Source organism: Felis catus, chromosome C1 (assembly GCF_018350175.1).
Source record: "Felis catus isolate Fca126 chromosome C1, F.catus_Fca126_mat1.0, whole genome shotgun sequence".
In the NCBI taxonomy this organism is placed as follows: Eukaryota; Metazoa; Chordata; class Mammalia; order Carnivora; family Felidae; genus Felis; species Felis catus.
In genome coordinates this window covers 220,989,639-221,017,281 of record NC_058375.1, presented here as the reverse complement: position 1 = coordinate 221,017,281, position 27,643 = coordinate 220,989,639, and the positions used below count along the sequence as shown (strand labels likewise).

Sequence of the window (27,643 nt, the reverse complement as noted above, 5' to 3'; positions counted from 1 at the left end):
GCCCGGAGTCTTTGAGGTGCCAGACGGCCCTGAGCCAGGGCCTGGCATTGTGACAGTGTGGGCCACAAGGCCCTCCTGGAGGAGAAGTCTCAGGGATCTTAAGCCAGCTGGCAGCCTTCCCCACCGTGGTGAGCGCTCGGCGCAGAGAGGACGGGGGATGAGGCCACAGCAGTGACCTCCTCCGTGGTGGCTGCACTGGCTGTCCCTCCGATTGGGGGCGCCCTGCCCAGAGCCACACCGAGCCTTGGCTCTTCTCACCCCCGAGGCCCGGGCAGGCCTCTGGGTAGCAGGGGGACCTTGGAGCTTAACCCGTAGTTCAGGGCATTTGGAGCCCTGATGGCCCGGGGGTGCTCACCCAGCCTCCCTGGAGTCCCTCTCCCCCCTCCTCCCCATGGCCCTTGCATCAGAAAAGGCTCCCACCTGGGACGGCGGCTTCCAGAAGAGGCCTCCGAGGTCATGGCCAGCTTTTCAGCACAAGCCTGGTCTGGGCAGCTGAGTCCGGGCCAGTCCCGTAGGCAGAGAACTGGGAGGGACCCTGCCCGGCGTGGGGGTGGGCGATGGCCACTCACATGTCCTCCCCTCGCCTGGCAAATGGGCCCGGAAGCAGAGTGGCTGGGGCAAGTCCCCCCCCCCAACCCCCCAGCTCCTGGAATGGGATCTGCCTTTGTTTGAAGAGGGGGTGTGGGGCTCTGAGTCTGCAAACAGAGGCAGCCTATTTTCCTAGGGCCCTCACCCAGCGCACATGCAAATGCCACTGTGCTCCCCTTTGTACTCAGGGATGCCAGGGCCCATGTCAGCTGTCGGGCTGTTGCTGTGGGACATTAGGGAGAGGTGGCATCCGGCGGGGGTGGCCACAGATGTGGGCTGTCGTCTCTGCCTGGCAGGGTGCCCGTGCGGGACATGGGGGACCCAGGTGGTAGAGCCCGTTCTGCCACCTCCTGGGTGTGGCCTCAGGCTACCACGTCAGCTCAGGGCCCACTTCGGTGCAGGGAGGAGGGCCCCGGGCCCCCCCTGGGCCCTCTCTGCTCTGGGCCTTTCTCCCAGGATCCCGCTCACCCACGCTCAGCCCTCCTCACCAGACACCTGTTGAAACCCCCGAGTCGCACCCTCGTCCTGGCTGCATCTCTGACCCCCACTCTGCTCCCAGGGAGACCCTGCTCAGCGGGTCAAGCTCCCACAGGCAGGGCCCAGCCACAGCTGGGACCCCCTGAGCCTGAGGGTCAAGCGCTTCCCACCCAGACGCCGAGATGGGATGCCCCAGAGCCCAGGAAAGGGGTGAGGCAGGCGGAGACAGGAGGAACACCCGGGGGGTGGGGAGCTCGGCTTGAGCCCCCAGGGCCTCTGTCCGGTGTGGCCCAGAGTTTTCCCAGCCGGCGACAACTTTGCCCTGTGCTCCGGCCAGACACCGCAGAGGAGCATCCCAGGAGGAGGCCAGCTGTCAGGGGCTCCCGGCTCTCTGCTCTCGGGGCCTCAGGGATGTCTACCTGAGGAGGGCAGTGGGGACACGTCGCGGGGGGCCACCGCGCCCCACGGCTGGAGCCCTGGAGGGACACATGCACGCAGGACACCTTCAAGAGCGGGAAGCTTAGATTTTCACTTTACACGATGTTTCACGGTTTGACATCTTTCCAAGTTGCGTTACTCTGGCAGTTTCTAAAAATTAAGAAGAAGAAGAAAAAAAGCAAGCAAGCAACGAGCGCAGGTGTTCTGTTGGGTCCCGGGTGCCAGGAAGAGCCCGGGGCCCGGATCTGCCCCACTGCACACTGGCCTCTTCCGACTGTAACCTTTTACATCCATCTGTTGAACATTCAGAAATACATCGGCGGAAACAGGGAGAAAAGACCTCCGACCGCGGCCGAAAAAGGATCTTCGTCGCCTCACAAGAACAGGGAGGTGGGGCACCTGCAGGCCCAGACTCCAGCCTGTGCCACCCGCACCTGTCCCTCCCCTCCGGACGGCAGGTGCCACCGGCTAAGCACGAGTCCCAGCCCCCCCCCCGCCTCCCCCCACCCCCGCCCCCGCCGCCACCGCCGTGGGGCAGCCTGGAAAGGGAGCAGATCTGACAGCTGGTTTACAGCCAAAGGTGCCTCCTCCCTGGGGTGGGCACACTGCTGCTCTGAACAAAATCACTGGGCTGATGGCCCTTGGAGTGACTGCCAGCTGGGTGCCTCTTCTGTTCTCCTCAGTCACCCGTCCGCACGCAGTCTGAGGGGTGGGCCACGAATGGTTCGCAGTCTTCCTGCATCCTATGTGTTATCCGCTCACTCAACCCCTGCCCTCCGGGACTCATCCCTGCCCCCAGGACTCACCCCTGCCCCCAGAACCCTTCTCTCCTCCCCAGGACTCCCCCCCTGTCCCCCAGGACCCTCTCTTGTCCCCAGGACTCACTCCTGACCCCAGGACCCTCTCTTGACCCCCAGGACCCTCTCCTGCCCCCCTCCCCCAGGACTCATACCTGCCCCCAGGACCCTCTCCTGGCCCCCCCAGGACTCACCCCTGCCCCCAGAACCCTTCTCTCCTCCCCAGGACTCCCCCCCCCCGTCCCCCAGGACCCTCTCTTGTCCCCAGGACTCACTCCTGACCCCAGGACCCTCTCCTGCCCCCCTCCCCCAGGACTCATACCTGCCCCCAGGACCCTCTCCTGGCCCCCCGAGGACTCACCCCTGCCCCCAGAACCCTTCTCTCCTCCCCAGGACTCCCCCCTGTCCCCCAGGACCCTCTCTTGCTCCCCAGGACCCTTCTGTCCCCTCCAGGACTCATCCCTGCCCCTCAAGAGCCTTCCCAGATTCCACCTCTCTCCCAAACATTCCCTCTGCACAGAGCAAGCACCCCTTCCCCCAGGTGGCCACCGCCCTCTCTGCTCGCCCTTTGCTGCAGTAGGACACCACCCTTGCGTCCAGCGTGTCTGTCCGCCCGTCCCCCTGCCCTGCCCCTCCCTGACCTCAGGGTACCTCCCCTGCCCCTCCCTGCTTCCCCCTCCCTCTGTGCCTCTCCCTTGCAGCCTGCTGGGGTCTTGCCAGCGCTTACTCCCCATCCAGGCTCTTCCCGCCAAGCGCCCCGAGCCGGGGGGGGGGGGGGGGCGGGAGGGGGGGGTTGGGGTTCCGGAATGCTCTGCCCGAGGCTTCACTCTCCCCTCCCTCCGCTCTGCCTCCTCCTCTCTGCTGCCCCCTCGGGCCTGCTTCCCCCCACCCCCCAGTGTGGCTCTGGCCCGGTTCTGCTCCTCAGCGAGGTCACCCCACCCCTGCCACCAGGGAGCCTGGCCAAAGGCACGTTTCCCCCTAACGTGGAGTCACCTTCTAACCATACAATTGTCTTCCGGTTGCTGTTTAACCTACGCCCGCTCCCCGGGAAGTTCCCAAGGGCGGGTTTTTAAAAATCTTATGAGAAGAAACAAAGGGTCGTCTGGCTCACCGCTGTATGATCCCAAGTACCTGAAAGAGGGAAGGCCGACGGACAGGGGCGGAGGCGTCGAGTGCGCACGGTCGCGTCTCTTCCCTGCAGCCACGCTCCCCCCCCCCCCCCCCCACCCGTGGGATCAGCAGTATGGCCACGTCTGCCGGTGTCTGTGCCGTCTCCTCACCTCCCTCCCTCTCGCTCCAAACTTGCCTCCTAGGGGTTGTTTCGGACCACGTGCGCGAGGAGGAGGGGTTCCCGGCTGCGCCTCCTTCCTGGCTGTTCCCGCCGTTCCCTCCGCGTCTGAGAGCCCTCCAGTCCGCGCGCGCCCCCGCAGGCCGTCCTGCCCGCGCGCGCGCCCCCGCACGGCGCTCCTTCACGCACACGTGGTTTCCGGGGCCGCAGCCTCCTCGGGGTTGCCCAGCGGGCGCCGCGAGCTGCTTCCGGCCGAAGAACATTTACCGTAGCCAAAGACCCAGCTTGGGTGCGCTTCTGAGGTTCAGGGAGCCCCTGGGGTCCCTCTGCCTGGGCCGTGACGGCACTGCGCCCGGGGCCCACGTGCGGTGCCCTCCTGGACACCCCACGCCGGGAGCTTTCGACCCGGCTAATTTTGGGTAGGGGCACAGCGGCGGCCCATCCCGTGTGTGCCTCTCCGAAGACCGGCGCGCCGGGGGTGGTCGCCGGGCCCTCTGGCTTCCCTGGATTGCCTGCTGTCGCCTTCGGCGGGTTTCTAGTGGGCTCTTTGATCAGGCCTCTGCCAGTTGTAAACACTGGGAGCATGTCTCTTCACCTGCTGTCTGTGGTCTACCCGTGGTGTTCCGTGCTCTACAGGGATTTTATTTTTGCGTAGACGAACCCATCAAAACCGTGTCTGTGGCTGCGCCTCGGACATCAATGCTCTCCTCCACTGCGGCTCACAGAGGTGTTCCCGCACCTCCTCCCGCCACCCGTTTTCCCGGTCACTCCGAGGTTTGTGACCCCGGGCCACGCAGGGGGCGTCCTGTACACAGCAATGCTGCTCGGCACCGTCTGGGGCCGGGACCCCGCCAGCCTGGTCTGTAGCTTTTAGGATCCGGCAGGAAGCTGCCTCCCTCGACCCTTGTCCAAAGTTTCACGGTTCAGTGTGGATCTTAAGTTTAATGAGCTTCTCAAATATTCAAGTGACGCTTGGTCTGGGACTGCCGGTTCTGCACACCCTTCCCCCCCTTCCCCCCTGTACCTTTCCTGGGTCTGTTAAAGCACAGAGGCCGGATGTTAGTGGGACTGGGACTGGCTCTGGGCACGTGTCCCCACCTCATCCACACCAGAGGCTGAGGCTTATCTCCTTACTGTCCTGTTTGCCCGAGGCTCTCTGGGTTTCTTTTCCTACCCATGAGGACAAACCTATCCTGTTCGCAGCTACTTTCACCACATGGCTCCCCATGCACGTGTTTATAAACGATGGCTCCTTTTCTTCCATGCCATGGTGAACACATGTGCCGTCTGCCGCTACCCGCGACGCTCTAGCTCCCAGATTAAAAAGCGGTGACCTCGTGGCTCACATGGCCCACTTTTCAGGGCGCGGCTCGTGCCCGGGCAAGAGTGCGGTCTCTGCTTCACAGAGGGCTCTTTGTCAGCTGTGTGCTCATGAATGAAGGCCCCGCCGGGTGTGGCCTGCTGCTCCGGAATGACACCTCCACCGTTCTGTGGTTCATCTGACGGGGTTGTATTTGGGTGGATGCCTGTGAATAATGCTCCCAGCAGTGGCAGTCAAGTCCCGAATGCTTGTGTCTAGACTGTCTTTCTTCTTACTTCTAGGGCTGTAATCTGAGACCCTTTCTGGGGCCGCGCCCTCCCGACCCCTTCCCGGAAATTTGCTTCCAGTGGGCAGGCACTCACAGGGACAGGCCACACGATTTATCCTGGTGAAGGTGAGTTGGGAACTAGACGTGACCTTAAACTTCAGGCCAACAACTGGCAGGTCCACGAATGTTGGCAGGGGTCACCTGGTCGCTCGGAGACCTCTGACCTGATCCCTGGCTCTCAAGAGTGGCCTGTGCAGGCTACTCACCAGGATCTAGAGCAGGACCTTCCAGAACTCTCTGTGACGACGGGAACGGGTCCCCCTAAGTGAGACGTGGCTACTGAGCACCTGGAATGTGCCAAGTGCAACTGAGGAACTGAATCTTTTATTTCATTTTAACAAATTTATGTTGAAGCAACCACACGTGATGGCAAGTGGCCCCCATACTGGACAGGGCAGCTCTAGAACCTTGGAGAAGGGACCATGGTGACCGTGAGTCAGTGCTCTTTCTGCAGAAGGGGAATCTGAGACCCCGAGAGACCCTGGGTGAGTGTTGACGTAAATTTTCTAAGAAACAAGCCAACATGATGGGGAAAGACCGGGAAGTGATGTCAGAATCTGCCAGGAGGTGGGCTCTTTGGAGAAAGTCTTGAACAGAGACTTGGGCGGGTCCGCGCTGCCAGCGGCACAGGCAGCCGTGCGTGTGGGAAGCGTCTCCTCTTGCGGGCGGTCCGGGCCCTGAAGAGCTGAGGTTGGGTCGGCAGGGCAAGCCCGGGCAGCGGTCAGCAGGGGCCTGGTGCATGGCTGCGACCATCTAGGAGCCGGGAGGGTTGCAGCACGCAGGGCTGAGCCATCCTGTGCCCAGTTTTGTTTTTTAAATACATGCAATTAGAAAAACTGAGGCATCACCTGGTGTTTAAGACCAAACAGCTTTGGAGGCCAGGCCGGCCACCGAGTGCCCCCACCCTGGGCAGCGCCCTCATACCCACCGGCCCGCCCTTCTCATGAGGGCCGAGACCTCCCGGAGAGGAAGGAGGAGACTGATGTGGCGGGAACACCACAGGTGGGACCATGACCGTCTAACTAGAACACCGCGTGGCGGCATCCCGGAGCGGCGCGGGCGTCACACACGGCGGTTATCACTCAGTGCCTTTTTATTGCCATTGGGTTTGTGACTGTTGAGAGTGACGGCTCGAGGAGCAACGGGCAGATAAAAACCGTGGCTGGGAAGTTCTTGTGAAGAGAGGGCCCGGGCGAGGAGCCGGGAGGACTCAGAACCGGACGAAGGTGGCGTCGATCTGCCGCACGGTGGGCAGGGCCAGCATGATCTTCCGCCTGTACTGGGGGTCCTTCTGCAGGGGGTTCCGCTCCAGGTACACCGTCTCCAGGCTCTTGGCTGCCTTCAGCTCGTCGAGGTCGCTCCAGCTCTCGAGGAGATTGTCGTTCATCTGGAGGACACACACACACACACACACACACACACACACACACACACACACACACAAATGCGTTAGAAAAGCTTGTAGGACTGAAGGGCCCGAGCCTCCCACCCCCATACCTGGGCAGGAGGCCACAGATGCGCTCCCGTCCTCCCCACTCTGAAGACAGTGTGACTTGGTGTTAAGTCTTCCTGGTGCCCTCATGGAACCCTGTCACCGCTCGGTACCTCCCGGCCACCTTCCAGCAGCATCCCAAGGGAAATGCTCTTGCTCATGCCCAGGACTTGGGCCACATCACCACGAGAGGGGCTAATCCAAGTTAAGATCAGCGGAGAAACGATCAGAGCAACACCGAGGACAACCCCGCCCCATCTCCTGGCAACGTGTCACAGTAGGTTCGGTTTCTGTTTCAGACCCATTCAGTCATCGCCATGGCCTGACGGCACGCTCTGCCTGTGACATGGTCAGCAGGGCAGCAGCCACGCTGACTAAACGTCCATCTGTCCCCGAAGTTGCCTCTGGCTTGTCCCACTGGGATGCCCCTTGCTGGGGTCTGTGACGTAAATGCCTGGCCACCGCTCACCTTGCATGGCTGACATGATGGCCCCAGGATATGAACCTGGAGGAGGGGCTCAGAAGTCTGAGTTACAGGCTCAAAGCAGGTTAGATTTCACCCTCCTGATCCTGCCAAGGCCCACCTGGACAGGACCCGCCAGAGCCAGGGAGAATTCGCTCTTTGAACCACCGTCAAGACGAGGGCATGGTGGGCCTCTGGATTTAGAGTGCCTGTCACAGCACGTGCTTATGACGCTCAGTCCACACCTGTCCTGTGGATGGTGGTGGCTCCTCCGTGGGGGGCGAGACAGGAGGCTCAGAGGGTGAGCCACCCTGGCTTCTGCCAGTTCCCCAAGAATCTGGCAGAGGACCACGTGAACACAGATGGCGGGACAGTCTCTGAAGGCTAGATACAGCCATCCGCCCCGGGGGGTGCGGAGGCGAGGGCGTAGGCCGGGCGGTCCTGCAGGCGCCCTCAGCAACCAGCTCCAAGAGATTTCAAAGAACCCGGATGGGTAGCGTCCGCCAGATTCTGTGGTGTTAAACACCCCGCCGTGGCCGATCTTACGCTACCCATGCCACGTCCCAGACCGCGGCGCCGGGGTGAGGCACAGCTGGCTCTGACAAGCAGGGCAGCCTGACTCCAGCAGGTCATTGGAGGGTTTTGGATGACAGGAACTGTAAAGTTTTATTTTTATTTAAGTGATCTCTGCAGCCCATGTGGGGCTCACACTCGTGACCCCGAGATCAAGAGTCGCATGCTCCACCGACTGAGCCAGCCGGGTGGCCCCGATGACCACGTTTAAACGAGGCGCAAGCCGGAAAGCCGCTGGGAGCGTAGGCATCACTAACAGGGGGGTGCCACACCAGCCTCACAGCCTGCTGGTCTGACCCCCCCAGTTCCAAGCGCACACAGGCCGAGGGCAGGTGCGCTCCTCCCGAAGGGCAGGGGCAGGTCCGTCCTCTGTGAACCTGCAGCGGGAGCCGGGGTGGGTGGAGGCGACAGCGTGCCCCCTTTCATCTTCACCTCTGCACACAGAGGAGCGACCCACGCGCACGCAATGGGAAGGAGGCGGAGCCTTTCCCGGAACCCACCTGTGGCCCCTCGGCAGGAGCACCAGGGGAGTTCAAACGCTGCGAGCCAAGAGCACGTTAGTCGGCATGGAATTCTGGGACACTGCCTTGCCTTCGGGTCTGAAACACTGACACGGCGGCTCAGCATCTGGGCGAATGCGTGAGAACCTCCCACGTACCAGGCTCTGTTCTAGGAGCTGGGGTTCAGCAGCGACATGACATGGGGGTGGCGGTGGGGACTTTGAAGGACTGAGATGGCGGCCCTGGAAGGGTTGTGGACTTGAATCTGGTCACGGTCGTGTGGAGAGTGCTGCACATTAGAAAGTGGTGTTAATGGTGCCGGTCAGGGATGATGGTGGCTTTGTGGCACGGTGTTGACAGCAGAGGTGCAGAGAGGCTGGATTCTGGGTAGAAGGGGGAGGGAAGGCGTCGTCTTGCATGTGATGTGTGAAAGATAAGGAGAAACAAAGGAAGATTCTGAGATTTTTGGCCCGAAGAACTGGGAGGCTGTTGAACAAAATGGAGGAAGGACAGCTTGGGGAGGGAGGCTCACGGACTCAGGACGTGCTGCTGGGTTTGGGGGTGGGTAGTCAGCCAACGACGTCCTGCGCTGGGCACACAGCTGTTGCTGCAAATCCGGAGCCCAGGACAGACTCGGGCTGGGAATATAAATATGGGTGCTGGGAGCAGACGGGGGTACTTGGACTGGAGAGGCTCATTAGGCAGAGAGAAGGCCCAAGACCGGACTCCGGGCAGGCACTCCAGCGTAGAGTGAGGGGTGCGAGGGACACTGAATCCAGCCACATGTCTGCTGGTGGAGGGAAGCTTCCAACACGCCAGGTGTAGCACAGGCCCCGACCGCTAGACCATCTTGGCTGGTGGGCCACACCGTGGCTGGGGGTGCGTGCCCGTCCTAGGCCACGGGGAGAGCTTGCTGCTGAGCGAGTTCCAGGGTGGAGGGTGGAGGTGAGTGACAGCCAGCCAGACGAGAGGTCTCCTGAGCAGGCTGCCTGCAAAGGAGGGCAGGGATGGCGGAGGGGGGTGGGTTGGGGGGAGGGGGTCATGGTCAAGGAGAGAGGGCAGCCTTCAGGACAGGAGAGGCTGTGCACGGGTGGAAACGCTTTTACGGGCTGGGGCAGGGGCGTCACTGGTGGGTGTCCTTGAACGAAGAGGAGGTGGCCGCAGAGAACCACCTACATCTGCCGTGATGGGGGGCTGAGAGTGAGGTTCTCTCCACGCAAGGACGTCCGGCGAGGGCGGAGGAAGCTGACCCGGAGAAGATGGGCTAAGCTTGGCTCGAAAGGCAGGAAGGCACTGCGGGGAGCATGGCGGGCTCAGCCAAGGCGAAGTTAACACCTTCTGCAGGGTGAGCCGGTCGAGCAGAAGGGGGTGATGATAGCAGCCTCCTGATGTAGGAGTGGTGTGGGGGTGAGCACCTAAGAAGGCGAGAGACGGAGAGGGGGCCGGGGTCCCTGGTGATGGTCTCGACGGGGCAGCAAGCAGATGGGAATGCTGGCGGATGGAGCGGACTGCGCGGAGCTGGCAGCCACAGGGCTCGGGGTCCGTCGGGGGTTGTCAGCAACCGTGACTTTCGGGGGGGTGAGGAGGCGTCAGGCCCCTGGGACACCTACACGGACTCGGAGAGCAGCAAGGACCGCGCGTGGCAGGGGCAGTGCTGGGTGGGAGCGAGTCCTGACATCTTCAAGGAAGGGAGGGGTGAGGCCCCCGGGGTGGAGTGAGCACACCAGGCTGCGTGGCGGGAGGTCTTTAGGGAGGAGGAAGCACATGAGAACAAGACACCACAACCCCCCTCCAGGCCCAGAGATTAATTGGCACCAAGGGTTTGGTTTGTTGTGACAACTTCTTTTTAAGCACAGATCATATTTTCCTATTTACAGATCTGTGATTTTAGACCAAACGCTAGACATTGTGGATAACGTGCTATCGACACTGGATTCTTTGAAGAGAATGGATTTTTTGTTCTAATACCAGCTGATCAGCACGCCCTGCGTGAACCCGGTTTCACACTTTGTCAGGGTCCCTCCCACTCGGTGGGGACCGACCTCCAAACACCACCTCTGGAGATAGTTTGAGCTTGATTTCGGCTTTATTTAGGGTGGGTCTGCGGTAGGTCGAATCTGAGCCTGGGGTCCTTCCGTCAGGAACGGCCTCTGTGGAGTCTGGCCTGGATGCTGATGGTGTTGGCAAGCTCTCTCTACGTGGGCACCGCACCCCCGCTTTGCCACCGCGTGAGCCTTGAGTGGGGCGGCCTTGGGCCCAGACGGCTCGGGCCTCGGCCACGGTGTGCTGGGCCCCTTCTCTGCACGGCTACCCCCTCTGCAGTGCCTTATGCCTTGTCTTGCCATAAACTTTGACCACGGGTCCTGTTCTTCGCCCCACAGTTGCCACGCCTCCCCGGGGCCACAGCCTCGTGCTCCGCCCGAGTAGAGCCAAACCACATCTTGTGCTTGCTCGTGGCTGGAGGCCAGTCCGCTACCCGCTCGGCGGCCACGGCCGGAACGTCTGCACTAATTCCCCGTGAGCCCGCGCACTCCCAGACCTACTTGGGCGAGGAACCCTCTTTTCACATGACTTCTTGCGGGCCGAGGGTGCCACCTGCTTCGGAAAGTCTAGGTTTCCAAAACCCAGGTCTCGGCCCCGCGAAGGGACGGAAACCTGCAAGAGGGCCCGGACACTGAGAAGGCGCTCTGCCGTCGGCCTGAGTGGTGCATCCCCTGGAGGGGACGCTGGAGAACAGCTCCTTCAGGACGCATTCTCAAGTGTTATTCGATGAAGCATAAATCTCCCCACCCGTGAGCCGCTCACACGGCCAAATGCAAAGTGGGCACGATTAGAAGTGCCGGGGAAGCAGTCCATCCACCGCCAAAGTGGACAGCCACCAAAACGGTGCACACGCGTACCTACGCTCTGACCTCAACACAGCAAAATAAAAGTAGCAGTACAGCATTCTTTAGAAGAAATAAGGTTTTTTTGCAACATAGTCTGCTTAAAAACCTTTTCATAACATCACAGTGGTGGACTCAGGCTGTCAGCTCTGGCACAGGCGGCCGCACAGCGCCCGGTCCTCTTCTGGTTCAAAACACACGTTTTCTCCTATCTGCCCACCGCACGCTTGCCGTCCTGCACGTCACGGTGCCCGCGGACACCAGCATGCCGCCAGTTCTGGGGGGGAGACTATCTCTATAAAGTCCAGATTCCAGCATTTCGGGTGATCCAGTCGGCCTCAGGCCAGTTTCCCCCAGGATCCCATCAGTGCGGAACTGGAGATTTCACTCCTCCCCACTGGAACACTGGAATGATGTCTTGGATACAGATAACTTTTAGAGTCTTATCTTCATGTTTCCAAAATGGAGCGCAAAACCATTCACTTGTACTGTTTCCACACACAGTTCAGAGTCTCCTGAGCCCAGGCCGGGGCAAAGATGTTACACTCACTGAGGGAAAACGCGGCGCCTCCTGTTCCCCGTGACGTTCTTTACAACCGGGGCGTAAAGGGACAGGGTGGGGTGTGACCCTTAGAGAATATCTCCCCAGAAGGTACAACTTCTAGTCTCTTAATCTAGAACATTTCCCACCTTCAACTCACATTTTTTTTTTTTCTTCTGTTAAATGAAATTGACTTTGTGAAGAAACTCAGTTAACTTTCCTGTGGAATGCCGCTCGTTCGGACGTACCCTCTGGCTCTCTTTTGGTGTCACCTAGCATGTTCTTCTAGCCCCCGTGTTTCCTGTAAACTCAAAGTTAGGTCTGAATGCTTGGTTAGAGCAAATAAACATTTTTGGCAAGTACGCTTTATAGATGACTCACATGGGGGGCGGGGGGACATAGCATCAGGCTGTTGCTGTCAGGGATGGTAAATTTGGTCATATGGATGAAGTTGCCCTTTGCATTTAGCAAATTCTACGTGGGGCGACACAGGGCAGACATCCAGCTCTTCAGTGATTTTAGCATCCAGGGATGAGGTGGCCTGAGTCCACGACTGGAATTCTGCTTTTGACGGTCTCCCTGCTCGACATCGTCCCAGCAGACTGCTTGTGGTTTTTGAGACCCTAACTTCACAGGATGTATTTCCCATTACGATGGTTTTTTGTGGCTGATGTTTATATAGAAGATTTACATTTAATTTCCCCTAAACTCAGTGACATCTTGAAAACAGAGGTGTGGAAGAATTCTCAAGGTACATCTTCTACGTAACTGGTAGAATATCACAACCACCTATTTGTGGACAATCTGCAGGGCATTTCAAGAAAGGGGACGTGTGCCTTGTGTGCTGCTGGCGTCAGAAGAGGTGTCTGTTACTTCGTATTCAGGTACGGATTCAAGAGGGAGAGCCAGACAGAGTCCCTGGGACCGAGGGCAGCCTCTTCACAGCCCAAGCGCAGGGGTGGGCTCCTGTGGCCTCTGCCGTGTTTCGTTGGAAATGAGTTGGTAAGGCCCACACACACTTGTGGGCAGGGGTCACGTGGGCACGAATGCCAGGACCTCAGTGAGGGGGACACATCATGGGTCATCTCCTGTGGTTTCTATGGATGTTTTCTCCTTGTTCTGGGTGGCACTTTCCTGCCTCTCTGCACACTGGCTGCTGTGGATGCCACACTTCTTGCAGCCTGCGTTTTGCTGTCCTCCTCTAAAGAGCGGTGTTCTGCGAAGCCTCCTGGTCCTGTGAAGGCCTGGTCGCAGGCTCCGGGAGAGTGCTGCATGTGCCTCTGACGTGTGGCTGTGCTGGGCTGTCGATGCGCTTTCCGGGGTGTCGGGCACAGCCGTCCCGCCCTGGCAGGTTGGAACGCGGCGCCTCCACACGCTGCGTGGCATCCGGAATCTCCGCCCGGCCTGACGTCCTCAGCTGTCCTCTGCCAGGCCTGCTGCCCACGTGCAGCTTATTCTTCGGCTGAGGGATCCTCAGGCTGACTTCTCTGGCTTTGTCTCCGTGTGGCCATCGCCCCGCTGCGAGCCTGCCCTGAAAATTTTCAGCCCCGGGAGCCCAAGCGCCGATTTCTGCTTCCTTTGCTTGGGGAAACCGCAGCTCTGTGTCTGGGCCCACCTGTGTGTGGCGAGCACCCTCGGCTGAGGGCCGCGGTGTGGACACGGTGGTCGCCCCGAGCCCGTGGCCTGGAAACAGCTACTCCCTATGCCTGCCCATGTGATAGCTGTTTGTGCGAGATGGGAAGACTGACGGCCCTTCCTCCATGCCTAAACCTGGCCCCAGATCCAAATCCAACACGACAGGCCACACTAGTGTGACTTTGTATTTGTGCCTATTTTCTTGTATGTGGAGTATTCGGAAGGATCCTACTCACGTTAGTATATTTATCCTGTAACATATTTAAAATAGTTTCAAAATCATAATACCAATATTATCACTAATAAAACCACCAAGGGACATTCAAGATCCTTTAGGAGTTCTTTCTGTGCTTAGGATGCAGCTCCCAAAGGCCGTATGGTCAGAGAAGTCTTTCCTGCGTCACTGTCTTCTGTGTCGTTATCGTAGGAATTTGAAATATCGAGTCGTTTGTTTCAGTCCACTTAGAATCGTAAATTAAAAATGTTTAAAAAAATGCATAAAGCATTTTCAAAAACCAAAACTCTGCAAAATGATGTGTTTGGAGAAGACACGGTCTGCTGTTCCACCCTCCACCTTCCCCTCGGGCCCCACGGGCGGCCGTTTCTGCAGGTTGATGCTTCTGGGGTTTCTCTCCGCAGAAAGGAGGGACACGTGTACCCGCTCTGATTTATACACTTCACACACGCACGCACTAACTTCTGCGCAGCACGCTACGTATCTGGGCTCGTCCACGCCGACTTCTGGGAGCCGGGATGATCTGGCGAAGGGGAGGCTGTCTAGACAGCTCCCAGCTCAACTGCTGCCTTCTTGCTCGGCCCCACACATCTCCCTGCCCGTGACCTTCGCCTTTCCCTCAGCTGGTGACCAGTTTCTGCTGACTCACCATCGATGTTTCATTTGGAACTCACTCTCTTCTTTCTCACCCTGCCGCGACTGCCAGGTCTGCTCACGTGGCCTCAGTCACCTGTGGGGCAGCAGGAGAAGGGTCTCGGCCTCCGCTGGCCTGCACTGGCCCCTGCGCTCCCGCCAGTATGGAGCACACAAGGCGGCCATGTGGCTCACCTGCTCGGCCCCTGCTGACAAGCATGCGTGGAAATACACCTCCTTCTCTTTTTCTTCCCAAGATAAAAACGTTCATTGCCGAGGAGTGGGAAATACAGCAAGGGAGGAAAAGAAAAAGATAAAAATCATGCACGGTCTCGCCACAAAAGGAAGACCGCTGTTAATGTTCTGTTCTGTCTTCTTCGGCCTTCTCTGGGAGCCACAGAGCCGATCTTGGCGGGAGGCACTGGCGTCAGCTTCACCTCTGCTTCTCTTCGAATGTACTTTTCCATGCTTTGGTTTTCAATCGCGACAGACATACGTGCTCACCATGGAAAACTTGGAGGAGCCGCAGAGTAGAGAGAGAAAAAGGAAACCGCTGTATGTGTGCAATCCAGAGAGCAGGCTTCTCGTTTCTACCCACGTTCCTCTGGCCTTTCTCTGTGCGAGCGTCCACGTGTACTGAGTTCACCAACACCCGGATCTGCCCCCAAATACTCGGCACCTTCCTTTTTTCCCATCAACGTTATGAGCATTTTCCTGTAATTAAATCCCCTTTACAAACGTCATTTGAAAGCCTTGCTTTATAGTAGCATATTTCATCGTGTGGCCATATCATAATTTATTATTCCCTAAGTTGGAGAGAACATATGAATGATACAAATTTAAAGTTTCAGAAGAAAATCTGGACAATTGTTTTTATAAGTTTTGGGTTTATGACCTTTTCTAAACTGACGCTAAACGCTGAAAACCAAGGAAAAACCAGATTTCTCGTTCTTCTTTGTAATCTGATCTTTTTCTTTTTTACAACGAACAGAAATACTTTTATCGTTAGAAAATACAACAAAGCTATTTCCACTGTAAAAAAACCCCAACAAACCCAAATCCTGATGTCTATGTATTTTTGTACATAATCTTTGACTTTCTCATCATTTTGTTAGGTCTTAGATGTGAAAGTTCCAAGGCTCTGAATGCCCCACAGAACATGTGTCAACCAGAGTCCTGCCGGCGCCCAAGGGAGTGCTCGCCACAACGCACGCCTCATTCTAGCAGAGGCTTTGTCAACCCGACCATCAAAACACCACATCTCACTGTTTCAGTGTATTCTAAAAATTAATAAGGAGGAAACGCTTTATGTACCTACGAGCAACTGTTACTTCTTATTCTGCGACATGCCTATTCGTGCTCTGTTCCCCACCTCCCGTTTTCAAATGGCGCCCCTCTAGGAGCCGTTTTTAATACAGTAACCCTCAGCTCACGCACCCGCACGGGGTCATTTTCAATGTTATCCACAGCTGGTCTCCACCCAGCTACCCAAGCTTCCTCTCCTAAATTCCTGCCTCTCATTCAACCGAGCGTGTGCCAGGCACTGTTCTAGGGGTTGGTGAGGCAAGACTGAGCAAAACAGAGAGACTCCTCTGCCCCGCGAAGCTCACGGTGTGCCGTGGAGGAGTGAGAGAGAAAAGTGAAAAATTACGTGAAGTCACAGGACCTCCACTTCAAGCGAGGGAAGGACTGGAGCGGGACTCCACTTTCCTGTCGTAAACTGGAAGACAGGACAAGTAACGTGAAACTGCTGTTTGCATACACTGGACAACAGGTGACACGGGACAGTGGCTCCAGAGAGCAGGGAAACGAGGGAGGTGAGCTCTGTGTGCCTCTGGCCTTCTGTCTGCAGGTACGCTGTGGACCACAGGGGAACCCAAGTAGAGCCTGGAGGCCACAGTGAGTTGAGACAGTGAATCTGGCTTGGGAAGGCAGAGGCAGCTGGGATTTCTGGAGCGGAGTGAGCTGTGGAGGAGAAAAGCTCCAGGAGGGCACCCAGTGTCCCCTTGAATCTTGGACTGACAACTGAGTGTGGATGGTGGCGTGAAATTACAGGACTGGCCACAGCGTGGAAGCCACGAGGCGCCAGAAGCGATGAACTGGGCAAGGCCAGAGCTCACGCATGGAAAGGACATGCTTGCGCCGTCACCGACCAGAGGCAGAGACCTCGTTAAATGCCCAGGGCATTCACTAGAGACCCAAGAAGGGTCACAGCCTAGAAACAGAGCAGAGTAGCCTTAGAGGACGGGCTTCGTAGATTCATGCTGATAAAGCTGAAAGTGAGCCTCAAAAGGATCAGGTTCACTGTCTGCCAGATATACAGGCCAATACGCTTTAAAGGAAAGCAAAAAAAAAAAAAAAAAAAAAAAAAAATCCAGAGTCAATAACTTCACATCTTTTTAAAAAAAGATTTTATTTTTAAGTAATCTCTATATCTAGTGTGGGGCTTGAACTCACGGCCCTGAGACCAAGAATTGCATGCTCTACTGACTGAGCCAGCCAGGTGCCCCAATAACTTAACATCCTAATGGCCAGCATCTAATACAAAAATTACTAGCCATGTGAAAAAGGAAGGCTTCAAGGGAAACACAAACATTAAGGAGAGAAACGGAATCTATAAAAAGAGAACCAAACTTTTTTTTAGAGTTGAAAAATATAACATCTGAGCTAAAAAACTGACTCCAAGAGCTTAACAGCATATGAACATTGCAGACGATCATGACCTTACAGACATAGGAACAGAAATCATACAAACGCAAGCACACAACATAAAAACCAGTAACCCAGTGACCAAGCAGTGGACAACATATGCATAATTGGAGTTTTAGGAAGAAACTGGGGGAAGGGGAGCAGAATAAATTTTGGAGGAGATTATTTTCAGAAGTTTGCTGCATCTGATTTTGAAAACTATAAATTCACAGATCCCCAAAGCTCAACAGCACGTGACCTTCAAGTTGCAAGAAACAAAAGTGATGATAGAACATAAATAAGCAGCTGGAGGGAGTCAGGGGTGCCTGGGGGGCTCAGTCGGTTGAACATCCGACTTCAGCTCAGGTTATGATCTCATGGTTCGTGGGTTCAAGCCCCATGTCGGGCTCTGTGCTGACAGCTCGGAGCCTGAAGCCTGCTTCGGATTCTGTGTCTCCCTCTCTCTCTCTGCCCCTTCCCCACTCACGCTGTCTCTCTCTCTCAAAAATAAACATTAAAAAAATTATATATAAAAAAAGAAGCAGCTGGAGGGAGAGAGACATGTCACACAGAAGGGGCGAGAATGACTAACGATTTCTCATCAGGAACAGTGCAGGCTGGAGCACAATGGAACACGTGTGAAGTGCTGTAGACAAACCCCCCAAACTGGCAAACTAGAATTGTAGAGCTGTAATCCCATACTTCAAAAATGAAAGCAAAATAAAGAGACTTTTCCAGACAGATCAAAGCTGAAACAATTGGTTTACAACAGGCTGCACAATAAAAAATTATTAAAATTCTTCAGGTGGAAGGGAAATGGCACAACGGAAACCACATAAAACAATTAAAAAATGCCAGAAATGGTAAAATAAGTGGATTTTGTTATTAAATTTCCTTAAAAGATAACTGATACAGCAACATGTCACGGGGCTTAAATCTATGAAAAGTAAAACATAGGGCAATGTCAGCTGTTGGAGAGGAATGGAAGCACACTCCTGTAAGGGACTTACATTATTTGTGACGTGACATATCATTTGAAGGCAGACTGTGATAAATTGAAAATATATTTTGTGATTCCTAAAATACAGCATACAGATATAAGCAAATTACGTCAATAGTGAAAATAAAATAGACTACCAAAAATAATGTTTTTCTAATCCAAAAAGAAGGCAAGAAAAGAGAAAAAAAGGAACAAAGAACACATGGGACAAATAAAAAGCGAATAGCAAGATGGCAGACCTAAACCCAACCATTGCACAAAGTGTAAGTCAATGTAATTGTACTAAACATGAGCAGGGTAAATACTGCCCTTAAAAGGCAGAGATGGTCAGACTGGATAAAAGAGCAAAACCGACGTGCTGTCTACGAGAGACCTATTTTACCTATCATGAAGACAGAGGTTGAGTAAATGGATGGAGAAAGATACCCATGGAAACAGTAACAGGAGAAAGATAGAACGGCCAGATTAACGCAGGAGGTAGAATTCAGGACAAGAACAAAGAGGGCAGCGCGGAAAAGGGACATTCCATATGATGAAAAGACAATGCCTCAAGAAGACACTATAATCCTAAATGTGTATGCAACCAATAAAAACCTTAAAGATACAAGGAGCAAAAGCCGGTGAACCGAACGGAGAAAGCAAACCCACGGTTATGTTTGGGATATTCCAACATCTTTCTCTCAGTAACTGGCAGGACACGCAGAACATCAATAAACATAGGATTTGGGTGATTAAAATTTTATTAAGCCTGGCTTCCTATTTCTCTCTCAGACACCAGCTCATAGCTAAGCAAACCCTACACGTGATAGGAGCACAGCGGAGTTTGAGAGCTCCCAGTTCGCAACCTCCCTTCCTGAAATGCGACTCCTCAGTGGTAAAATGGCACAATACCGCCCGCTTCGCAGGGTTGCTATGATCAGCAGATCAGAAGAGGAAGCAGTCTGGACACCACAAAGCACTGTAGGCTGTGCCTCATTTGACTGTCTTCATCTGCTTTGTGTGTTACAGGGCAGGGCACTATCCACCTTCCAGCAAGTGCCAGCCTGCCTGCCTGCCTTCCCGATGGCCAGGGTGCCCAGCTGGCCTCTACCTGTGGTCTCAGCACCCCATGTCCCATGCTCTTGTCCCTTGGCAGGGCATGTAGAAGCAATCACACATTTCAGAAACACTGCTTCAGTATCAGCTGGTTTCCCAAACCTCCTGAAGGTTTTCCCACCTTTCTACTTCTGGTTCTGGTCTCCCCAGATTTGCTCCGGCACCACAACCTGACACGACCCAAGACCCAGCGCTATCGGTAAGGGGCAAAGGTCGTTTTCACAGCAGGCCACCTGTGTTGTCGGGAAACTTGGAGGAGTTTTTAAGATGACGTAAGCAGGGTCAGCAGCACGGCTGTGGAAGGAAGAGTCATGTCTCAGACTCCACGCACACACAGCCTGGTCAGCTGAGCACACCCAGGACAACGCTCGCTTCAAAGGACCTCGGGGCGAAACGTGTGCCACGATCCGTGCACGGGCCCCCAGCCCGGGGACAGGCAGCGCACACACGTCAGGAGAGCACGCCACAGAATCCCGACACTGCGGCCCTCAGCTCGGTGACCGTCGTGCAGCGCTTTAGAGGAGTCAAGAAGTTAGGACCTGCGACGTGCTGCTTCTCTTCCTACTTCTTCCTCCCGGCTCTGGGATACCACTCCCCAACCCACACCTGTTGGCCCCAGAAAACACGAGGCAGAGCCTGGGAGGACTGAGTGCAGAGAGCCTTCCGGCTTCTCCTGTGCTGCTGCGGTCTATCTTCACTGAACGCACTAGCTCCCGGGACGGGTCTGGAAAGCTCACGGTCACAGGCAACTCTCACCCTACAGACCCGGGCCTCTCACATCTTCTTGTGCGCTGCGATCCCCAGAATCTGTGAAAACGCGGATGCCGCTACAGCCCGCGTCTGTGCGTCTGGGATGACGTGGGGCCCGAGTTCCGCTCCTGGGTGATGCTGGCGCACACAGCCAAGAGTAAACTCTGCGACAGCGCCCCCCACCTCACGGCGTAGGAGGCGCCCGGGGCTGGCGCTCCGCACGCACTCAGTGCTACGCTCGGTGGCGCCACTTCAGCGGAAGCAGAACCAATCCCGGCGGTCATTCCACTTACCCAGAATTCCTGCAGCTCTGTCAGATGGCTGACGTTTTCAATCTTTTTGATTCTGTTTGATGCAATGTCCAACATCGTGAGTTTGTTCTAAAATAAGGAAATAAGATTGTTCCTGGATTACCTCAGTTCAATAATGACCGTGTGACCACACACATGCTGTCGGGCGCCGTGCTCACGGCCGTGGGGCGAGCCGCCCTCCCTACCCTCAAGGAACAGGGGCAGGCTAACAGGACGGGGTCACCTGCCACTCCCTGCGGCCCACCCGTTCTACTCGCACACAGACCCTCACCACCACCTCGGCAGAGCCCCCGTTAACACTGGCATCTGACAGTCTCCGCCGCAGGCTCCCAGACTCCTGTCTACAAGGATCGGTGTCCCAGTGGGCTGTGTAGTCCTAGGAAGAGCAGAGTGACACCTCCCTAGAAGCAGGGGAGGCCTGGGGCTCCGGGAGGCTGCACGGGGGCATCTGGTGTGGACCCCGAAGAAGGGGTAACCACTGTAACAACATCTATTTAGTTTCTGTTGAGGACACGCACGATATATCAAAAGGAGTCCTCAGAACGGTATTTTTGTTTTCAACAACATCTGCTTTAGCGTGTACCCCACAATCCCCTATCCTAAGAATGCCCAGCAGATACGGTTTTTCTAACACATATGAGCTAAGCCTGAGTAATATTTTTTTAAAGTTCAGGGTTTAAAGATTTAACAGAGTTGAATAACATTGTAGTAAAAACGAAGTCTGTTAAAGCTCCCGCCGCTTGCTGAAGTATGTTGAATCAAACCAGTTGGCGAAGTTTTTCTAAAATCAAAAAGGAAACATTTAGAAGTTGGTTCACAGCCGCCCAAAGAAGTCCATTCCCTTCTTGTCTGCCCATTTCTCACTGTGGATTCCTTCCTACATTTTCTACTGTATTCATGGGATTCCGAGTCCTGGTCCTCCCAAGTTTTAAGGGAAGGTTAAAAACCGTCTCAATACAATAAAAAGAAATCCACGAACACACACAGAAGCCCCCAGCCAGCGGCGGTGCTGACTCAGAAGCGCTCTGGTCCTGGTCTCGGATTCCTCGAGGGCCCGCCGCCCATCCCACACCCACGTCACCCAGTAAGAGCACTGGCCAGTCAGTTTCCAGGAAACTACATGGTGCCACGTCAGGTCACATGCAAGCTGGGCACGGGCACGCAGATGAGCAGCTCCTCTGAGTAGCTTGTGTTGGGCACGTCGTGTGTGCTCAGACTGCCTCGCGACTGCAGTGTGCCAGGAGGCTCCTGCCTACGGGAGCTGGGGGGCGGTTGGTGGGACCGCAGCAAGCGGGGACTTAGGAGAACTCGGCAGAAGAGGGCCGGGTCCTCCACGGCGGTGGTCTCTGGCCCTCTGACCCCATCCTGCAGTGCTCGGTGTCACGGGGTGTACATGAGGAGACACACAACAGGCCGATGACGGCGTGGGCCCCGTCCAAGGGCGTAGCACCAGGGGCATCACGGTGCACAGCACTGGCGCAGGGACTCAGTTATGTGCTCGACACTGTCTTGTTTTTTCTGGGGAGCTGGACAGTGTTTTGAAAGCTCATCCAAAAGCAAACCGGTGAGAGCTACTTAAAAAAATAAAAAAATAAAGAGAGGAACCGGGCAGGGTGCGAGCGAGCACAGCACACGGGGCCACACACAGTGCCGCGGTCACGGCGCCAGAGAGCAGCGGGTGAGAGGTCACCAGCGCCTGAAAACCCAGCGCCCAGGAGCAGACACAGAGGTCGGGGAGCGCCCGAACGCTGGGCAAGGCGTCTGTGGTGCTGGGACGGGGGATTTGCCATTTGGGAAAAACATACACTCAATTCTTTACTTCCCACAACAAAAATAACTTCCAGATAAACTGAGAGAGAAAATACAGACGAATATTTGACCTCCAACTGAACGAAGCCGGAGCAGACTGTCACAGTGGACCTTGATAAATATTCTAATTACATAATTACCTTCAAAACCACAACCGTTTTTTTTTTCCTGTTTTGTTGCAGAGGCCCAAGAATGATCTGGAGTTCAACCCTGACCACAGTGCCCACTCCTGCTGGTAAAATTCTAAGCTCTAGCTCCTCTCCTGCTGGCCCGGGGACCTGCCACTCTGTCGGCCCTGTTGCAGACACACTTCCCCCACCCTGGGGAGACCTGGGAGTTGGGGAGACCCCCAGCTCTCCACGATCGCGGGCCCCGCAGGCTGGTCATCGCGCGGGGTCGGCACACCCTGCCAGCTCTGACGCCATGGCCTCCGCACACAGTCCCACGTCTCGGAACCGGGCCTCCAGCTACCACCCTGCGCTGCCTGAGCGTACAGCCGGTTTACACGCCAGGTTGGTAAACTCTGAATTTGACTGCAAGGCGGAGGAAGACAACTAAACTTACCAGAGGCCCCTTCTGCCTTGTCTAAAATTTGGTAAAAGGAAATTCAGAATGTGGCGTTCCCTCTAAGACGTTACTAACGGTGACCAGGCCCAGGGGCTGAGGCCAACGGAGCCTTTACTAAGATTGAAACGCTGTGTTTACGGTAACAAAAGTGACCAATATGGTTACCTTTGCTAAAAATAAAACAGAAAAAAAAAAAGCTCAGTAAAACTGAATGAGAAAAAGTATTTTATTTGTCTTGAGTATCGCAGTGAGGAAAAGCAGGCTTGCCCGCAGGCAGCTGAAAAGGGCGGGGCCAGCGCTGGCCCGCCTCCCCGCTCAGCGCATCTAAGGCTGTCCTGTGCTGAGTGAGAACGGGGCCGTCCGTGGGAGGCGGACAGGCCCTCCCTAGCCTCACGAGGGCTGGTGAAAAGCAGGGAGGAGCAGGAAACGCGCAGGAGCTCAGCTCAGAGCAGCTGAGACCTGGAGGCCCCCGTGGCCCCCGTGGCCCCCGTGTGCCGAAAGGCTGCTGCCACGGAGTACGGCGGCCAGAATGGAGGGGGAGAGACGGCAGCCAGCACCTGCCAGCCCTCTGCAGCACGGGGCACCTAGGAACGCGCGGGGTCTGTGTTCCAAAATTCTTCCCAAATGGCTGCGGTGCCGCTGGTGACTGTATGGTGCGCACGGCATGCAGCGCCAGCTCCGTGCTCCCCCAAGGGGAGGGGGAGCACTGTGTGTGTTTTATGCACGTGCTAGTGTGAAGACGGAGCTCTCTGTTTTCAGACTTGGGAAGGTCTCTACCACGAGCCCCTCGAGGCAGCGAGTCTTCTTCCGACCAGGCCTAGGCTGGCGGCTGCCCGGTCCCCATGCCCATACCGCCCCGGACCAGCGGATGTCTTACATTGTTCTCCAGGCCCTCGATGACCTCGATGCCATTGTGGCTCAGGTACAGCTCTCGAAGGTTCACCAGGCTCTGCAGACCTTCCATCTTGGTCAGCCGGTTGCTCTGTGACAGGGAGAGCAACAACCATCAGGATAGCACGGAGGGTATGGAAAAAACGGCTTTTAGGAAAGGAGGGCTCTCCTCTTGAGGAGCTGACACTTTAAGCGCGCTGGGTGGGAACTCACATAGAGAAAGAGATCAAAATTTTGAGGCTGTTGCACTGGCTAGAATGCGTGTGTGAAGGCTGGGGGCTTTTAGGCGAGGAATTCACTCTTTTAGGTGTGCCCGGGGAAGGCCTACCCCAGTTAATTCAGTAATTCAAAAATGTCAAATATACCGAATGCTGTAAAATAAATCACTTCTCATTTCTTTCAGGACATACTGTAACTCAAATTCACGTACAAGGCCCTCCTTTTTTAAGAGTCTGCAGAATGTCTGCTTCACAAAAGGCACAGGTGGTTTTGGTGGACCTGCCGCAGCCAGAATGCCCTCCTGCACCTCACCTCGAGGGTCCGGTTCCACTCATTCGCTTCCAGCAGAAGAGGCAGCCTGAACCTGAACCTGGGCGTGCTTGCCAGTCCCTCCCAGGGCTGTGCTCTCTGTGCGGGTGTGCAAGGAGTGCTCCTACCACTGAGCCCGACACTCCAGGAGGCTTGAGAGCAAGCACACGCAGCCTTCTCAAGAAGCCCCCTTGGCTAGAGACCGCCCAGGGAGGGAACTTTTAGCTGTGTGTGCATATAACACACACGTGCGTCTAAGTCTCTGAAACCTAACGTTTCGGTTGCTCACTGGTGGTAAAAGTAGCGTCGATCCCGGACGCGGTGGCAGGCAAAGGTGAAGGCTGTTCGGCAGCGGTGCGCCGGGCGGGGCTTGGCCAGATGGGAGCAAAGGTGGGTCAGTACCTGCATACTGAGGACCGTCAGGTTGGTCAGTGCGTCCAGGTTCTGAAGTTTAGTGATCTTGTTCTTCCCCAAAAACAAACTCTCCAAACTGGTTAACGTGTCAATATTTTCAATTGCCTACGAAAAAGACAGAGAAGCAGTTAGCACTGTGTGGCCGACCAGCGAGACTGGAGAGGGAAAGGTGCCGGGAGAGGAGATACAGCTATCTGGACTTGAGCCCTGGGACGTGGGCAATTTACTTATCCACTCGGGAAATCCTCCCATGAAGTCTCACTTGAAAGTACAGAATGCGAAAAGGTGGCTAGTCCAAGGCCTTGTCTCCTGGGTGCCCCCCACCCCCAGAGCTCAAGGTCAGGGGACACAGTTTGAAACCCACAGATGAGGACATTTCTCAAGTCCCTCTCAGTGCTGAAGTTGAGTCGATAGGTTATTGTCATCCCACGTAGGGTTCCTTACGATGCATTCCAAGAGCTTAGGTCTCCCCAGAAGCAGCTCTGACCTTGGGATGCCACCCAGGATTCCTGAGAGCAGGCACCTCTGTTCCATGGCTTTCTGTCCCCTGCCTCAGTTTCCACAACCCTCCCCCCTTGCCAGCATCCTGTGCTCCTCTATTCACTGTAAATTCCAGGGCCCTGCGGACAGCAGACATTCTAGCAAGCACTGACTGCCTGGACCGGTTTCCCTCCTCCTGAGTTCACTGCCAGCTTTTCCCGTAGACACTGAATGAGCAGTGGGTGCAGACCGCACCCCCCCTTGCACCTCACAGTGGGACTTGGGGGGCTTAGGGGGTGCTTATGAGGGGGGAGGATCCAGGGGGATGGACCCTTAGCTGCTCCTGCCTGCACAGAGCAGGAGGATCCTGCCAGCTGCTCCTGGCTCCTGGGCCACCGTGCTGCCTGCAAGCATTCTACAGAGATATACTTGATATAAAGGGCTGACGTCTGGGCCACTCTTTAGTTTTAAACATGGTGCTCTGATATGCGAGCCATGTCCCTGCTAACAACCGTCACAAGAGGCCCTCCTTGGTTTGCACCCTGCCCAGCTCTCCAGGGCCAAGTGGGATGGATCACAGTGTGCCGTAGACACAAAGCCAGGCACAGGGCTACTCCCAACACAGAGGCAGGTGAAGAAGTGCTTGGAAACACTGGCTCTTACTTGCTCAACAAGGCCAGTGGGAAGCCCTGGGCTCGGTAGCATGGCTTCACTGGGATGTGGGGTGAGCACTGAGGGGTCTTCTGGCTGGCAGGTACCCTCATCACGTCCTGGTGACCCTTCCCCTTCTCTGCTGGCAGCCCCCCCCCCCCCCCCATGTCAGTCCTTCTGTGACCCCATCTGTGGCTCCCACCACGGGCAGTGCCCAGCATCCATGAGTCAGGTGGGTAAAGGACTGCTCCTATAGCACCCCAGACCGTTTTCCCAAAGCGTCTCCTGCCTGCTCTGCCCAGTGCTCCCAGAGGTCAGGGCCTGATAAATGGAGCGATGTTAGGCTGCCATGGGGCGTGTTCCGCTGGTACGCGGCTGTCCAGGGAGGATGGGCCGGCCAAGCACCCGAAGGTGCAATGTGCCTCCTACGGCCCCCGTGTGGAGGTCAGGTCACTGCAAGCCACCACTCTGCTGTGCTTGGGGCATTGTCACCTCAGAGAGGCCCACCAAAGAACACAGCCTCAGCAACTCAAAAGCAAAGTGTTTGGGGCTGACCCGTTCACCTGGGGCAGAACGTCACAGGGACGCTTTGCTAAGGTTAGGTCGTGACCTGGATGCAGAGCAAGTGAGAGACACACACACAGAAGGGCCAGACCGGGTGGTGTGAGCGCACGCTCTTGTGAACACTGACCTGCAGTTGGCACTTTTCTCCTGGAAAATAAAATCATATGGTATGAAACCCACAGCCAAACACACATCTCGAAACTGCCACCGCCAGCCGCACCCCACACCTACCCGGATGCGGTTGGACCCCAGCTCCAGCATCTGCAGCTGGTGTAAGCTGCTTATGTTCTCGATTTTACTGATTTTGTTGTTAACCAGGAAGAGCTTCTTCAGTCGTGTCAGCTTGTCGACTCCTTCAATGTTCCTCAGCAGATTAAAAGAAATATCTAGAATCCTGGGACAAGCAGAGCGTTAATTTTTTAATAAGAACAGGTGGAATAGAGCTCTGAATGCAACCAACCTAAAGGCACCGCCCCACCCGGTGGGCCAGGCACCACCCAGCGGCCCACCCCGACTCTCCAGGCGCCCCGACGGCAGCAATCGCGCCGGCCCCTAGATGGACCGGCCTGGAGTCCGCAATCAAAGGTTTAACCTGCAGGTTGGGACTGTGGGCAAGCCAACGCCACCCACGGAGACAGGCGCTGGCTGGGACCCTGTGGCAAAGGTGGCCCTCCAGGACTGAGCGTGGGGCCCAGGGCAGTTCTGGGGAGACTGGACAGGCCCCTCAGCTGTCCCCCGGACTCATGACTCACTCCAACTGTGTTAGCGCCTCCAGATTCTCAATCTTCTTGATTTGGTTGTCATAAAGGTCCAGCTCTCGAAGGCTCTGTAACTCCTCCAGATTTTCAATGCATTTAATTAAATTTTGACGGAGGCAGAGACTCTGAGGGATGAAAAAGGACAGGTGACATAGGCAGCAGGGAGGTCACGAGGAAGTGCCAACTGTGTTACAGGACAAACTTTCCGTGGGACAGGGAATGCGGTTTTCATCCTTCTGTTGTTTTCTAGAAATGTGCCCACCTTGGAGAGGATGGGCAAATACCCAAAGGGAGGCTGGAGGCAGGCCCCGCATGGCGTGCACCTCCTCGGTGAGGGGGTCGTTGGCCAGGGATCGCGTTGGCCAGCCTCCGGAGGGCTTGGATTTGAACAAACTTAACTGAAATGAGCTGAGGACTACACAGGCTGGGGTGCGCTGGACGGCAGGCAGGCCCTGCCCTGGACCTCTGCCAGGCATCAGGAAGAGCCCATCGGCCTCTGTAAACCCGGCCACGCTTAGGATACGAGTGCTGATGTCAGTTCTGGACAGAGGCTAGCCCCTTCTGCAGAACCGAGTCTCGGTGATGCACGTGCCTGTGTCCCTCGGGTAGGACAGGCTCCGGGTGCGTGTGTCCCCAGGAGACAAAGGACAGAGCCCCTCATACCTTTACTTTCTTCAGCACCTCAAATCCCTCGATTTTCCCAATGCGGTAGTGGTTCAGATCAACGTCCTGAAACGAAGAAGAAATCCGGCTCAGCCGCCTGAAGACCCGTGTCCTGGACTAGGACCAAAGGAGGCCGGCCTGGCGGGCAGAGGGGCGGGCAAGGAAGGGCTGGTGAGCCTGCAGCGGACCGGCCACAGCAACATGCAGGAGCACTGTGAGACATTCCTCAGCAGTTTTACAAAACAAGGAGCAGTACGTAAAGCCCCCCTCTCTCTCACCC

The 27,643-nt window shown here is 56.1% G+C and overlaps 2 protein-coding genes and 1 long non-coding RNA gene across 9 annotated transcripts in view; 1 reads left to right on the top strand and 2 right to left on the bottom strand.

The window, feature by feature from the left end:
- ANO7 (anoctamin 7) overlaps positions 1-1,775 on the bottom strand; it is a 29,705-nt gene extending 27,930 nt beyond the window's left edge. For all 3 annotated transcript variants that reach the window (XM_045034737.1, XM_023257878.2, XR_006583689.1), the window contains exon 1: positions 421-1,775. In XM_045034737.1, the coding sequence (XP_044890672.1) occupies positions 421-458 (38 nt within the window). In that variant the 5' untranslated portion in view covers positions 459-1,775. The remainder of the gene's footprint in view (positions 1-420) is intronic.
- Positions 1,776-5,189: 3,414 nt separating this feature from the next.
- Positions 5,190-6,520, top strand: LOC123379335. Its single transcript, XR_006583690.1, has 2 exons — positions 5,190-5,303; positions 5,592-6,520. It is a non-coding gene; the product is annotated as an uncharacterized LOC123379335 (long non-coding RNA).
- Positions 6,313-27,643, bottom strand: part of PPP1R7 (protein phosphatase 1 regulatory subunit 7) — a 28,970-nt gene continuing 7,639 nt past the window's right edge. For 4 of the 5 annotated variants that reach the window (XM_006935748.3, XM_003991306.4, XM_045034742.1 and 1 more), the window contains exons 4-10: positions 27,364-27,429; positions 26,695-26,825; positions 26,174-26,336; positions 24,236-24,352; positions 23,292-23,396; positions 20,021-20,107; positions 6,313-6,624 (exon numbers count right to left, since the gene is read on the bottom strand). In XM_006935748.3, the coding sequence (XP_006935810.1) occupies positions 6,448-6,624; positions 20,021-20,107; positions 23,292-23,396; positions 24,236-24,352; positions 26,174-26,336; positions 26,695-26,825; positions 27,364-27,429 (846 nt within the window). In that variant the 3' untranslated portion in view covers positions 6,313-6,447. Of the gene's footprint in view, positions 6,625-18,604; positions 19,272-20,020; positions 20,108-23,291; positions 23,397-24,235; positions 24,353-26,173; positions 26,337-26,694; positions 26,826-27,363; positions 27,430-27,643 lie in introns of those variants that run through there. The other variant, XM_023259999.2, reaches the window with a different exon arrangement.